The sequence below is a fragment of the Tachypleus tridentatus genome, chromosome 7 (genome assembly GCF_004210375.1).
Source record: "Tachypleus tridentatus isolate NWPU-2018 chromosome 7, ASM421037v1, whole genome shotgun sequence".
NCBI classification, from domain to species: domain Eukaryota; kingdom Metazoa; phylum Arthropoda; class Merostomata; order Xiphosura; family Limulidae; genus Tachypleus; species Tachypleus tridentatus.
In genome coordinates this window covers 9,603,749-9,617,717 of record NC_134831.1, presented here as the reverse complement: position 1 = coordinate 9,617,717, position 13,969 = coordinate 9,603,749, and the positions used below count along the sequence as shown (strand labels likewise).

The 13,969-nt window shown below is 34.1% G+C and overlaps 1 protein-coding gene across 10 annotated transcripts in view; it reads left to right on the top strand.

Moving 5' to 3' along the window:
* The window catches only part of LOC143255071 (mothers against decapentaplegic homolog 4-like), a 61,692-nt gene that overhangs the window by 24,209 nt on the left and 23,514 nt on the right, over positions 1-13,969 (top strand). For 6 of the 10 annotated variants that reach the window (XM_076510129.1, XM_076510126.1, XM_076510131.1 and 3 more), the window contains exons 4-7: positions 4,472-4,513; positions 10,178-10,366; positions 11,365-11,526; positions 12,123-12,230. In XM_076510129.1, coding sequence (XP_076366244.1) covers positions 4,472-4,513; positions 10,178-10,366; positions 11,365-11,526; positions 12,123-12,230 — 501 coding nt within the window. Of the gene's footprint in view, positions 1-4,471; positions 4,514-10,153; positions 10,367-11,364; positions 11,527-12,122; positions 12,231-13,969 lie in introns of all 10 variants that reach the window. The other 4 variants (XM_076510125.1, XM_076510122.1, XM_076510124.1 and 1 more) reach the window with 1 other exon arrangement.

The following is a 13,969-nucleotide window of genomic DNA, read 5'->3' as shown; positions in this document are numbered from 1 at the left end:
ATTTTGGGTGAATTTTTGACTGACTGGGATGATAAATCTTTGACAATCTTCAATCTACCCTAGCGTAAGAATTGTGATGTTTTCATTCTGGGTCTTTGCTTTTCATTAATTTATTTACTGTCCAGCTAAATTAAAAAATTCAGCATAAATTACTCCTTTAATGTAGTTATTAGTGAGACAAAGCATAATTTGTGTAGCCTTTAGTCTTATTTGTGTACAGAGACATAAACTGAAAAATTACACCCACAAATCACATCCTTTTTTTCACAAAGTGCCAATAGTTTTCTTTTTGTTTAAAACTACATTATTTATAGGCAATACGAAGTCAGTTTTAATACATTAAATGATGTGTTGTTTTCTGTACAGAGAATTCTTTCTTCCAGTTCAAACTATTTTCTTGGGAAACATCAATGAGCTTACATGAATTTTTAACATATCTTATTGCATAGTAAGGAGCCAGGAAAATTATACTTATAAGGCTTGACTGCTTTCTATGTATTAATATTCTATATTCTTAAGTGCATTTTGTAATTAAGTAAATAGTTTTTTTGCAATTTTACCATTAGTATTAAAAAATATAGGGTTAAGTTTCATTGGCAGTTAACAGCAAAAAGAAAGAAAACCTATAATTTGGGTACTATATTTCTCATTTTTTTTATCTGTCTTTTATTTATTATTATAAAAGTTAGAGAAATGTAAGAATAAGAGACGTGTTAGATTAGAGAGAATGAAGAAAAAATAATTCTTCATTGAATGTGTTTGCCAGCATCTTGTTTATTATGTGATTCAATATAGTACAGCTGCACATTTGTTAAGTGATTCATAACTTGTGTGGCAGTATTATTATTTGCACAAAAAGGCAATAAAACATTAACATTTAAGTATAAACAGATGTATGTTGTTACAAGCTTTAAGCTATTTGGGATAAACAGATGTGGTTTCTTGTTACAATTTGCAGTCATTGTAGAAAATAAAAGGGAGTAATTTAGAATTATTTCCTATTTTCTATGTTGGTTACAATGTTGTTCATTTAACCAAATGCATATGTTGATAGGTTAGAGAAAATAACAGATAAAATATAAAGTTATACAAAAAAAATGTTTGAAATGTATTTGGGAGGTTTTTAGAGATTATGGAAACAAAATTCGGTTTTCAAATGAAACGTATTTTGGAAATCTCTTTGCAACAGAACGTATTAAAAGTTATTAGTAATAAAACTTTAAGGCCAGTTTTAGATCACTAATTTGGTCAGATTGACTGAGTGTGTTAATGGGAACTATGCTATGGTATGGTGATATCATAATGCATCAGTATACCACCACCAAAGGACGGTGACACAACCTCCATGTACAGTAGCTTGTTTGAGTTGAAGTTGTTGATTTTTGGGTTTGATAATGCAACATTGATTTTTGTTTTCTTTGTCTTATTTTTTTCAAAAGTTATTTTTCTTATTTTTTTAATTTTTATTATGAATTCTTGAGTTGTGGTGACTTAACTGCCTGCTGTATTTGGTGATTTTACAAGTCCTTTCTCTACTGTGGCTTCAGGAAGCTCATTGTTGATGAAGTTACTACTGTTGTACAGCATCTTGTGAGATCAGTTATGTGTTGATCCTTACATTCAGCAGTCATATCTTTCTCTTTATTTGAGGTTTTCCACGAAAAATAAATTAGTGGTTTTTCCCTCCATGTAGTTTTACTTTGGGTACCTTGCAAACAGGTGAGGGAAGACCTTAATTTTTCCTTTTGTTTCAGAACTTACTTTCTTGGGTATGTATCTTTCTTTTTTGTTTTGTCTGTGTCTTGTGATTCCTTTTTATCTTCACTCCCCGATTTTAATCCTTGATATTATATAGTATTTCCTCCCTTGTCTGACATTTGAGTTCATGCTGACTGCTTTCATAAACAGCTTTACATGCACTGTCCTCCTTACCTTCTGATTTTCAGTTTGTGAGTCTCTATTATTTGTTTGGTGAGGGATCCCCCTGTCTTTTGTTCTCTTGTGCCCTGTTTTCATGTATTGGGTTTTTTCTTTGCACTCTTTTACTCTACTCCTCTTCCTTGCACTTTTTTGTTTTATATATTAGGCATTTGTCATGCTCCAGAAAGGGTGTCAGGGGAGGTTCATTCTCTTCTTTTTATCATGCTTGCTGAGTTCTTAAGGGTACATGCCTTACTGATCTAGGTCTTCAGTGAATAAGAAGTATCTCTGACATCTTCAGAGATGCTTTTTATTTGCTGAAGACCTAAGACTGGGAAGCCTGGCACCACTCATCTTTATCCTCCCCGGTTTATTGCCTTTCTCAAACTTAACATTCAACTCTCAGTTTTTTTTAATGGATCAGTCTGCCCTTAACTTTCTGTTACACCTTTTAGTCCTTCCTCCTCTTCCTGTTTTACTAACTGCTTTCATGTATGTAACACCCCATTGGTGACTATCCTGTCAATTTGGGACCATTGTTTTCCTTTTTTTTCTTGGTTTGCAAACCTTGTCACAATTCTGTATTGACAAATGGGTTCTTCAGGTCATTACCCACAATTTTTCTCTACTTATCAACTCCCTCTCTTCTCTTAATGGATTTCTGGTCATTCCACAATTTCTGAAGGAGAATTTTTCTCCCTGATGGTCCCTTTCTTTTGGATTATTGATGACCAAGGTCAGTGTGTCAGATGCCTTCCTTCAAATCCCAATTCTTTCATCCTCCAGATGTTTTCTACAATTCCTACACTGGAATTGAATCTTTTAATTCTTTTAAAATAACATTTACCCCTGTATTTTCAAACAATTTAGTAGGATCCTCACTTGGCACTCTTATGGCCTGGGACTATTTGGATGACTGACCCCTTTTAACCTATTCTTTTCCAACTCCTCTTTTTCTACAGTAGACTGCTTCATTGGGGTGAGTTATCAAGATATTCGAGTACAGTCTGACAAATTTTGTTCCACTTAGCTCAGTCTCCTCATCTTCATCTGTGAAATATGGAGTGTCTGAGCACCAAAATTAGCATTTCTCATTCTGCATGAGAGGTTATTTTGTGTTTAGGGTCTCTTTCTTCTCAGGAATCTTTTTTTCACTTTGAGCATGAACACATGCCTCATCCAGTGGACCTGACAAGACCATTGGAGATTTTCTTAGGATTTGTTATCCTTGAATACGAAGTACCCCACTCCTGTACTTGAGAAATTGTCATGGTGACTAGGTAATGCTAATACTACTTTCTGCATTCCCTAATTTATTAACTGTGTTGAATTTATTTGTAAATGGTATTATTGTGATTAAAATGTTTTTGTTGTTGAACCTTGACTGTAGTGGCATGTTTATTTTATTGTCTCCCATTCCTTCATCATAGACTTTGCTCAATTCCTATTGATATGTAAGACCTTAATGTGTTTTTGCATATTTTTAGGTGTGTTCATTTACCAGTTCCTGGGCCCTGGGGTGGTGGACCATTGATAGTCTTTAATGGTTAGGTTTAACATAATACATTGAAAAAATGGATTGTGGTTGCTCTGCTACTGTAGTATAGGTCATCCCTTACACAGCTAATGTGTCCTCTGCTTGTAATCAGAGTTAGTGAGCACATGCTGTATGGCCTGATTGCATCCTGACTGGACTACTATATACTGAATTGCCAACTGCTTGTGTGTAGGTCTTGGTTGGTCCTGATCACAATCCATCCATCCCTACAACATTTTAGGCTCTTTTGTCTTTCCTTCCCTTCTCGGGCAAATAGCCTACTGTGATTGAGATGAGATGTGATCTTCCACAGACATTTCCCCTTGGAGCTCCTTTCATTGGGTGTCACACTTCACAAACTCTCTCTTCAGATGTTTTCTGAAAGGAACTTGTAGATGTAATTTTATGCTAACCCCTCCACCACTTCATTGTAGGGTTCTCGCATTTGTGTGTAAAGGTAAGATACCTCTGAAATTAATATTTTTCTAATCCAAAACTGTATTTCCACTCTTCTGGTGCACCTTTTTTTCATTGCCTAAGAATGAATTTCTCACAAGTGCAAGTATATATTTGGAGTTACAGTACATGGAAATTGTCACCATCCTATTGGTGAAGGGCTGTTGTCACATGATGACATCATCATAAACCAATGCAGCTCATGTTAAACACATGAAGTTAGGTTAGAATTGACTTGAGATTAGTTGCATGCAAATATCATAGTCAGATGCAGGAGGGAAACAGAATTTCTGTGTGAAGAGAGAATCTATTAGAATTACATATTCAATTATGAAAATGTTAACCTTAAAAGAAGGCTTGAAGTTATAAGTAGATAGAAAAACTGTTATTTTTTTCTGTTTTATTTAATATTTTCTTAGTTATTAATGTTTTTGTTACTTTTACAACATGAATTATTTTTCTTATTTAAGATCTTTCTATGAATCTGTATTACCTTTAGTATCTTATTTGAGTTTGTGGGTTGACAGAACTGCTATGATAATTTTGTTTTTTTACTAGATTTATCAGGCTTAACACTGCAGCATTCAGGTGAAACATCAGGTATGTTTTTATTAAGACAAGATATATTAAGGTAGAAGTAATGGTAAAACTCGTTTTATTGTTACTAATGCTTTACAGTCTGGTTGCATCATTTATGCCACTTCTGTATTTGTATTAAAAATTTAATAACTCAGAAAAGAAACATACATACTTCATATATAAAGCATGATAACCATAGAGCATTTAGGTGTTGTTTTGGTAAGTTTATAATAAAATAAGAGTCAATACATGACACGATTGTACTGTGATACAGCATTTCTTTGAAAGTTAGGTTTCACACACACTAATTCTGAAATATAACCACAGTCCCTAAAAAAACATTAGCACTTGTTCATTTTGTAAAATAATAGGCATAAAATTGTCATTGCTTATCCATTTTGTAAACTACAGTCACATCACTATGATAATGTTGCTATTATGCATTGTTAAATACTATCACAGGTTTAATTAATAACATTAGCACTACTTCATTTTGTAAAATAGTAGGCCTAACATTATCATCTTTATTTCACTTTGTAAGATTATAGGCCTAACAATGTCATCTCTAATTTGTAAAATAATAGGCCTAATAACATCACCTCAATTTCACTTTGTTGAAACAAATTTTACAGTATAAAATATATATAGTCAGTGTAAATCTGGATATTGATAACCAAAAACAAGTGGAAATAACTAGTATGAATCTAGGTATTGATAACAGACAAGTGGAAGTAACTAATTTGAATCAAGGTATTGATGACCTAAGACAAATGGTGATAACTAATTTAAATCTAGGTATTGATAGTGTAAGACAAGTGAAAGACAAGTGAAAATAACTAGTATGAATTTAGGTATTGATAATGCAAGAGAAGTAGAGATAACAAGTATGAGTTTAGGTATTGATAATGTAAGACAAGTGGAAATAACTAGTATGGATCTAGCTATTGATAACTTAAGAAAATTGGAAATAACTAGTATGAATATTGGTATTAACTTAAGACAAGTGTAGATAACTAGTATGAATGCCCCTTGATGTGGATTCCTATACGTGGTGAGAAGACCTCCCAGGGAAGTTTCTGTTCTTTCAGTTTACCTCCTCTGGGATCTAAACATTGACCCACTGTTTGCCGTGCGTGGCAACCTGTAAAGAGGAGGAGAGGATCCTGGTGGTTGATGGATCCAACCCTAACATGCCACTTTGGCCTTGAATTCCTGTAGATAGGTGGCCTTGGGGTGGTCCCCCCCTTGGGTCAATCGGTTGGTTCACTTGGGCTAGGGTCAACCAAGTACCAGTGTTGGATGTTCTCAACAGGTGTTGTGGACATTGTATCTGGTGCTGGTGTTTGGGTATAGTGCTCATGAAACCCTGGCGTTGCTGCAGTGTCCTTGTTTGACATTGTAGTACATTCCCTCATGGGGCTCCATTGTGGGTGAGGGCAATAGGCACTGAAATATTCTTTTTTATTTTGAATTATTGAAATAAACACTTAAATAAAATAGTGAAAAAACAGTCCATAAGTAAACACCCACATCTTGAAGATTCTGAGCAGCAATCTACAACATCTGTAACACATGTTGTACTTCATTTTCTTATGTTGCACTCACTTTCAGACAAACCTTTAGGGCATATGTCTCCCTTTTTCATTCAGAAGGGACTAGAGGGACTTGCTGGCTCTCCAAAGTCAGTAAAAACACTTTGTCTAGTGACATATTGGTGGAAACATCCATATTTCAACAGTTAACCCCTGTTGCATTCAAAGGCAATTGGGATATACCTATTGAGGTTACGCCTCATGCTACTTTGAATTCATCATGAGGAGTTAATGTTGAGAGGGATTTGAAGAACATCCCAGGGTCAGAGATTCTCGTTTGTTTCTCCACCCAAGGAGTTCCTGCAGTGAGGCATAGCTCCACTCGCAGAGATGGAATTATGGTGCCAATCAATGTCCTCATTCTGACATTTACATCACCACATCTGCTTGCCACCATCAAGGCAGGTTATCTTAATTGCAGAGTACAACCCTACATTCCAAACCCTCTACGATATTTCCAGTGTCAACGGTTCGGTCACTCGTAGACGTCATGTCATGGTTCCATGACGTGTGCTTGTTGCAGTGGCAAGGACCATGATGCCTATGAGTGTGATATGAACCCTCATTGCATCAGTTGCAATGGCTCTCACCTGTACTACTTTTGTTCTTGCCCTAAATAGTTGGAAGAAAAAGAGTTGCAGCATTTGAAAACAATTCATAACATTACCTATCCTGAGGCTCGAAAATTGCTTTCTACCACCTCATCTCGGATGTATGTTGCTGCACTTCATTTCACAACTAATGTGGGAGTAAAGACAGATCACTCTGTGCCTCCTAAAGAATCGTTTTCCAAACAAATGAAAAGTTTTTTGACCTCCGTTGTTAAGAAAGTTGATGAATCAACTTCAACACCTATCTCTGTCCTTGATATACATTCCACCAAACTCCAAGATCCACATCCTTGGTTCCAGGTACAGGCATTTCCTCCTATTCATCTTCTTCTCTCACCCCAAGATGCAAAACAATCATTCGTTCACGTTCTCAGTCTCTGGAATCCCCTTCCAACAGCAAAACCTGTCCACTCAACACAGGATAAGGATCCATGGAGGTCGATAGACCTCACTCGAATAAAGAAAGTAAGGAAAAAAGACATGGTCGTAAACAGAAGGGTTCTCCACCCAATTTGCCTACATGTAAATAAAAATGGCCACTCTGATACAATGGAACTTGTCGAGGTTTACTTTCTAATTTGGATGACATCAAAATACTGATTGCTTCCTACCATCCTATTTTATTTTCTTCCAGGGAACATTTCTGAAACCTGCCGATACAGTTATCTTTTTGCAGTTTTCTTTATACAGAAATGACAGGCTGTGTGATGGGTAAGTTCATAGAGGGGTGGCACTGTTGGTTGATCAGCATTAAGCAACAAATCCCAAGATCCACTTCCTTTGGTTTCAGGTACAGGCATATCCTCAGATAGTGATGGTATGACCCATGGAAACATGAATGGCTACGGCCTCCAAGGATATGTCAAATGGGAAAGACAGGGTTGGCACATGCTGATTAACCAACAGTGCTACCCCTTCATGTACTCATCCATCACACCGCCTGTCATTTCTGTACAAAGAAAACCACCGAAAGGTGATTAAATGTTAATACTAAATTTATTCAAAAACAAGGCACAAAACTAAGGTCTATACTATGTAAAAACTACACTGACAAAAACCACACCAACATTATTTATGAAATACAATGTGATAACTGCTACAAATTTTATGTTGGAGAAACAAGTAAAAAAATGGAAACCAGATTCAAAGAACACAAAAAGTTACCTTCACACATTTTTGAACACTGCAAATAAAACAAACACAACATAATTATAGAAAACACCAAAATACTAAATAAAGAAACAAACGCAAAATTAAAGAAGTCTTACTTATACAACAACTCAAGTGCAAAATAAATCAATACAAAGGAACACCTTTATGTCTATGTTAATAATTTTATATAATTAAACATTTAAGCACACCATCTACATTCATATACTAAGTTACACAACCCCTTCAAACATGTGGTCAGCTATCGGTCAGTTACCTCTTTTCTTTTCTTTTTGTGAACCTGATGATGACCGAAGAAGGTCAAAACATTGTTCGCTCCTCCACATAAAAAAATGTCTCAACCCAAATCAGCCGTTTTTACATATATATTTCTCTACAAGTGGGTTTTCTTGTCAACATCGAAAGATGACTGTATCAGCAGGTTTCAGAAATGTTTCTTGTAAGGAAAGACATACAGGATGGTAGGAAGCAATCAGTGTTTTGATGTCATACCATTACTGTTTGTTTTCTCTACATGTTGCTTAGAGAGACATATGATAAATCAGACTTTGATGCTGTCATTGAACAGTTGCCATCTCCCTTTTTAATCCTAGGGGACTTGAATGGACATCATCCCCTCTGGGTAAGTGCTGATATTGATAGGAGGGGCTGCTCTGTAGAGCATATGCTCTCTGATCACAACCTTTCTTTTTTTAATACTGGTTCTTTTACTTACTTCCATGTGCCTAGTCAGTTCTTTACTGCTACTGATCTCTCAGTTTTCTCCCCTTCATTGTTTTCCCATTTTTCATGGAGGGTTGACAATAATCCACAGGGCAGTGATCATTTTCCTATAATCTTGAGAGAGACTGGCCGTGATAAGTGCAGCTCGACCCAGTGCTCCGGTGATAGCTGGATCAGGCAAACTTGCCCTCTTTCACTGCTCTCGCAGAACTTGATCCTACCATGGTGGTTTTTGTACTTTACCTGTTAGTTTTCCTGGTGAGTTATGATTATTACACTCGCATTACAGAAAGTCCTTTACAATTTGAATTACTGTAGTTTTTCTCTTGATGTTGTAGACCAGATGTAAGCATTGGTAAACATTTTATGTTATTTGTTTTTGATTTTTTTAAACTTTTTATTGTTTTATCTTAATTTCCTTTTATGAATTTTACTAAATTTATTTTTATTTTTTTACTGGATGTTTGGCACTGATAGCCTAGCTGCTTTGTGCCATAAAACACTACATCAACCAACCAACTAACCAGTATGAATGCAGTTACTGATAACTAGTATGAATCTAGTTACTCATAATGTAAAACAAGTGGAGATAACTAGTATGAATCTAGGTTTTGATAATGTAAGAATTGGAAATCACTAGTATGAAACTTGGTATTCATCATGTAAAACAAGTGGAAATAACTAGTATTAATCTTGGTATTGATAATGTAAGACAAATGGAGATAACTAGTATGAAGCTAGGTTTTGATAATGTAAGAAGTGAAAATAACTAGTATGAAACTTGGTATTCATCATGTAAAACAAGTGGAAATAACTAGTATTAATCTAGGTATTTATAATGTAAGACAAATGGAGATAACTGGTATGAATCCAGATATTGATAACAGACAAGTGGAGATAACTAGTTTTTATCTAGGTACTGATAATGTAAGACAAGTGGAGATTTTTTGTTGAAACCTGGATACTATCAGGTTGAGGAATAATTCGTGAGCATTTTTAAATAAGTTCATACAAGCATTACATGCAAGACTATACAATACTTCAATGCATGAACACATTACACCCAAAACATTTATTATGATACTTTATTTCATGTAATACCTAGGTATATAGTATGCATTGTTTTAAACGAAATTGCAAGAAATTAAATGCGAAAAGCAGATAGTGTCGAAAATGCTCGATTTTGTCCACTTGACAGTCCATTTAATGAGCTGAAAATGAAAGCAAAAATTAAAGACATATGAAAATCAAACACACCATCTATTAGAGCAAAAGATTATCTACCAAATGACATGAAATATTTTGAGAAAGCATTTCATTTATGAATATATTTGTTTAACTTGAAAAAATGCTCACAAATTATTCCTCAATCCAATAGTTACATAAGAGGTAAGAAATGGGATTAGTAAGTATCATGTTAGAAAGTAACTGTACCATGTTTTCTATTACATTGTTAACATTTTACCCAGGCTTTGCCCGTTGGATTTTTCACTGGTCAGTTTTTCATTTATAAATGTAAGTCAATAGATTGGTTTTCTGTGACAAACTTTTGATCTGACAAGAAGAATCGTGTATGATCCCATATCAAGGCCAACAACAAACAGTCACTGTCTTTGGAGGAACAGAAAATCGACTAGTGAAAAATGAGTACGGAAAGCTGGAATGTGGACCGAGTGGGGTACCAACCCTTCAACATGCAGGGCCACAAACTGTACAACACCATCCACCACAATCGCAGGCTGATCCTTTTGGTAGAGCCAGTGTTCATCAAGCTGCTGGTCAGTTTTATTGTGTTTATTGCTTTTTTTTTTTCAGTCTGTATAGTTGTTTATTCTGTTTTATGTAATTTTGATTATTTTTTTTTTAAATCATGTCACTCACATTGGTTGGTACCAGTAGTGAATTATTTCTCTGTGAGAGAACTGTTGGTTGTCTTGGATACTTTAGTTGGTGATAGTCATTTAGTAAATATTTAATTTTAATAATTTTTCTTCATGATATCAGTCACCCATCTTGAGATACTATTGGTTGAGAGCAATATGTGGGGTATAGTAAGTTAACCTGAATTTTGATGTCCTTATTTTGGCAGAAAAGGATTCATTACTTCAGGTCAAATAATGAATATTAAATCATGTGGACTGTAAATCATTCATCTAAATACAACAAAGGAATTCTTATATAAATATGGCTGAAAAAGAGTAGTTTTATGACAATGTTCAGTTGAAGTACTTCAGATGCATGGTATGTGTATATCCATCTGGTAAGTTAAAGAGCAATTTTATGGCAATGTTCAGTTGAAGTACTTCAGATGTGTAGTATGTTTAAGATATTTTGATAGAAAGTGAAATGTAAGAAACCCTAAAGTTAATGCTTTATAAGTTTGAATTTAATTATTAAAATTATATTAATTCACGAATATGCAATTTCCACAATATTTTGATATACAATTTTAGGATGTAAATTTCACAGATAAACAAGGGATTAGTAAAGGTGTATTCACACGTGAGTATTATCTAAAACAAAACAGTACTAGACTTTGTGAATATACTTTCATTAATCCTTTGGTTATCTGTGAAATTTACATCATAAAATTGTGGAAGTTGCATCTTTGTGAATTAATATAATTTTAATAATTAAATCTAAACTTATAAAGCATTAACTTATAAGAGTTTCTTACATTTCACTTTCTGTTAAAATATCTTAACCATACCACACATCTGAATGATTATTTTGAACAGTGTTTATAATGTTTGTAATAATGTTTTCCGGTTGTTAGCTGGAGCTGCTTCTCCCAACAGCACCATACAGCACCCGCCTCAAACTGTGCCACCACCTTCTCAGCAGCAACAGCCTAGTGCTCCATCAACGCCTTGTGGACCCATCCCAACACAACCACAGAGTTATTACTCGCAAAATCAGGAAACACAGCCTCCAATTTGTACGTATAATAAAAAAGCACTTAAGTGTACATTAATTAGTTTACTTTTTACTGAGGAGTAAACTTATTGCATTGAGAAAATAAAGTATGAAGTTGAATGATGTTATCAGTGTGAAAAAAACCCAAAACAACTGAAGGCTTTAAAAAAATATATTTAAATAACAGCTTTAGTACTAAGTAGTGAAGTGATTGTTTTTTGGTCTCCTTTTAGGAAGAGAGAGAGAGAGAAAAACATTAGGCTGTAGCATATGGTGTGACTGTAACAACATAGTCCTGTATAATTTGATTGATTAATTTGTATAGTTTAAGACTCACTTTTGTTGAGTAAAATGTTAATAAAGTAATGTTTTTATTTATGTTACTTTATCTCATGGATGGTTCTTTTCCAGAAGTGTACTGTGATAGCAAACTTCAAATTACTAGAATAGGAATTTGTACAAGTTTGAAAAAATACTTCAAGAGCTTTTGTTATGAAATGTTGCTAAAGTTAAGATGAGACATTTTGTTTTAAAACATTACAAGTTAAACATAATTGTGTGTTTTACAGTGTTTCTTTCAGTAGTTGTGATTAATCTATTATTGTTTGTATTTCATAGTGGAGGTCTCCACGACAATGGCACCAATGTCTCCTCACATACAACATAATGGGATGAATGGCATTGCTCAAGCTCAGCCTCCTGTTTCACAGACGTTTAGTGTGAACAGTAAGTGGAAGATTAATTATCTTTTCAAACAGGCTTCCCTTGCATTCTTTAAATTGGGAAATCTCTATAGGATTCACAAGAAAAGATTTTCTAATAATTCTAAGAGTTCTGTAATGTTGCAACATTGTGTATCTTTGGTGGGTTATGTGATCTGTGCATCATCTTGATCTAATTAGAGTATCATACATTATGATTTATACCATCATTAAATGTTGGTGATTAACACTCCTACGAAAAGTGGGGCCTAATAGGCCCCAGAGCAACTTGAAAGGTTATTAATATTAGGCTAATAATTTTGTATTTAAATGAAATTTAAATGATATTTAATGAAATGAAATCAAATGAAATGGGAATTTCATTTAAATACAAATTTATTAGCCTAATATTTATAACCTTTCAAGTTGCTCTGGGGCCTATTAGGCCCCACTTTTCGTAGGAGTGTTAAACTATCACATTGTTATAGCAAAAGATCTTTATAACAAATATTTTTCAATGATTCACACTCTTAACCCTATACAAGCAAATCATTTATATTAATGGTGGGTGTTGGCATTCATGTGGAGGGGAATGTAGAAAGGTTATGGATTTTGAAGTGTTAACCTGCCAGTGTTATTTAATGGGTTTTGAATTGTGTTAACACACCAGTGTTATTTAAAGTATATTTTTTATTATTTTAAGTAGACATTTGCCACATACTCCATTGTTTAAATTTATATGAATCCAACTATTAATATTATCAAGTAGCTCAGAAGAGAGAAACAAACCAGTACTGGATTTTTGAGGGGCATTGCAGTAAGGTGTACCTGTTTACACTCTCGTTCCTAAGATGACCCCGGCAATGGTCAATTGCAAACCCTCTTTGTTCTGTACTTTATTTTCATTAAAGTTTTAATACTCATACCAGCCATCTTGAGAATACAGTTTTCCTTGCTCTTCAGTGCTGGTTCTGCCATCTATGGTTGGTATCTAAATCTTCTTCTAGTCTGTTTTCTGTATAAGACATCATCTGGGCATGTTAAATCTCAGTTGTAAAAGTGTCAGTTAATCCTTGTCAGAAGTGACAATATCAGTACTATGTTGTTCCAATCACTTTACATGTTTCATATATAGAGTAAACAAAATACATAAAACAATGTTCTCTGTAGATGGTTCTTGTTATTAGTAACTGCCATTTTATGAAGAGGTGCAATTTAGCAGCAGTCAGTAGTAATTTTTGGTAAGCCTTAGGATATTTGCTTCTTGAAAAAGAACTACATGTGATATGTGTGTCAGTTATTACTTTTCTATCGTATCTTAAATCATGTTATATTGTTTGCATGTTTGTATTAATCATTGATTAAATATTTATGCACTGTGCATGCTTGTGTTAATCGTTGATTAAATATTTATGCTGTGTGCATGTTTGTGTTAATCATTGATTAGAGATTTATATTTTGTGCATATTTGTGTTAATCATTGATTAGATTTATATTCTGTGCATGTTTGTGTTAATCATTGATTAGATGTTTATCTTGTGTGCATGTTTTTGTTAATCATTGATTAGATATGTTGTGTGCCTGTTTGTGTTAATCATTGATCAGATATTTATGTTGTGTTTATGTAAATCATTGATTAGATATGTTGTGTGCATGTTTGTGTTAATCATTTATCAGAATTTTGTTGTGTGTGTGTTTGTGATGGTCATTGATTAGATATTATATTTACAGGAAAGAAGTTGATTCAGAAATATTAGAGCTAAG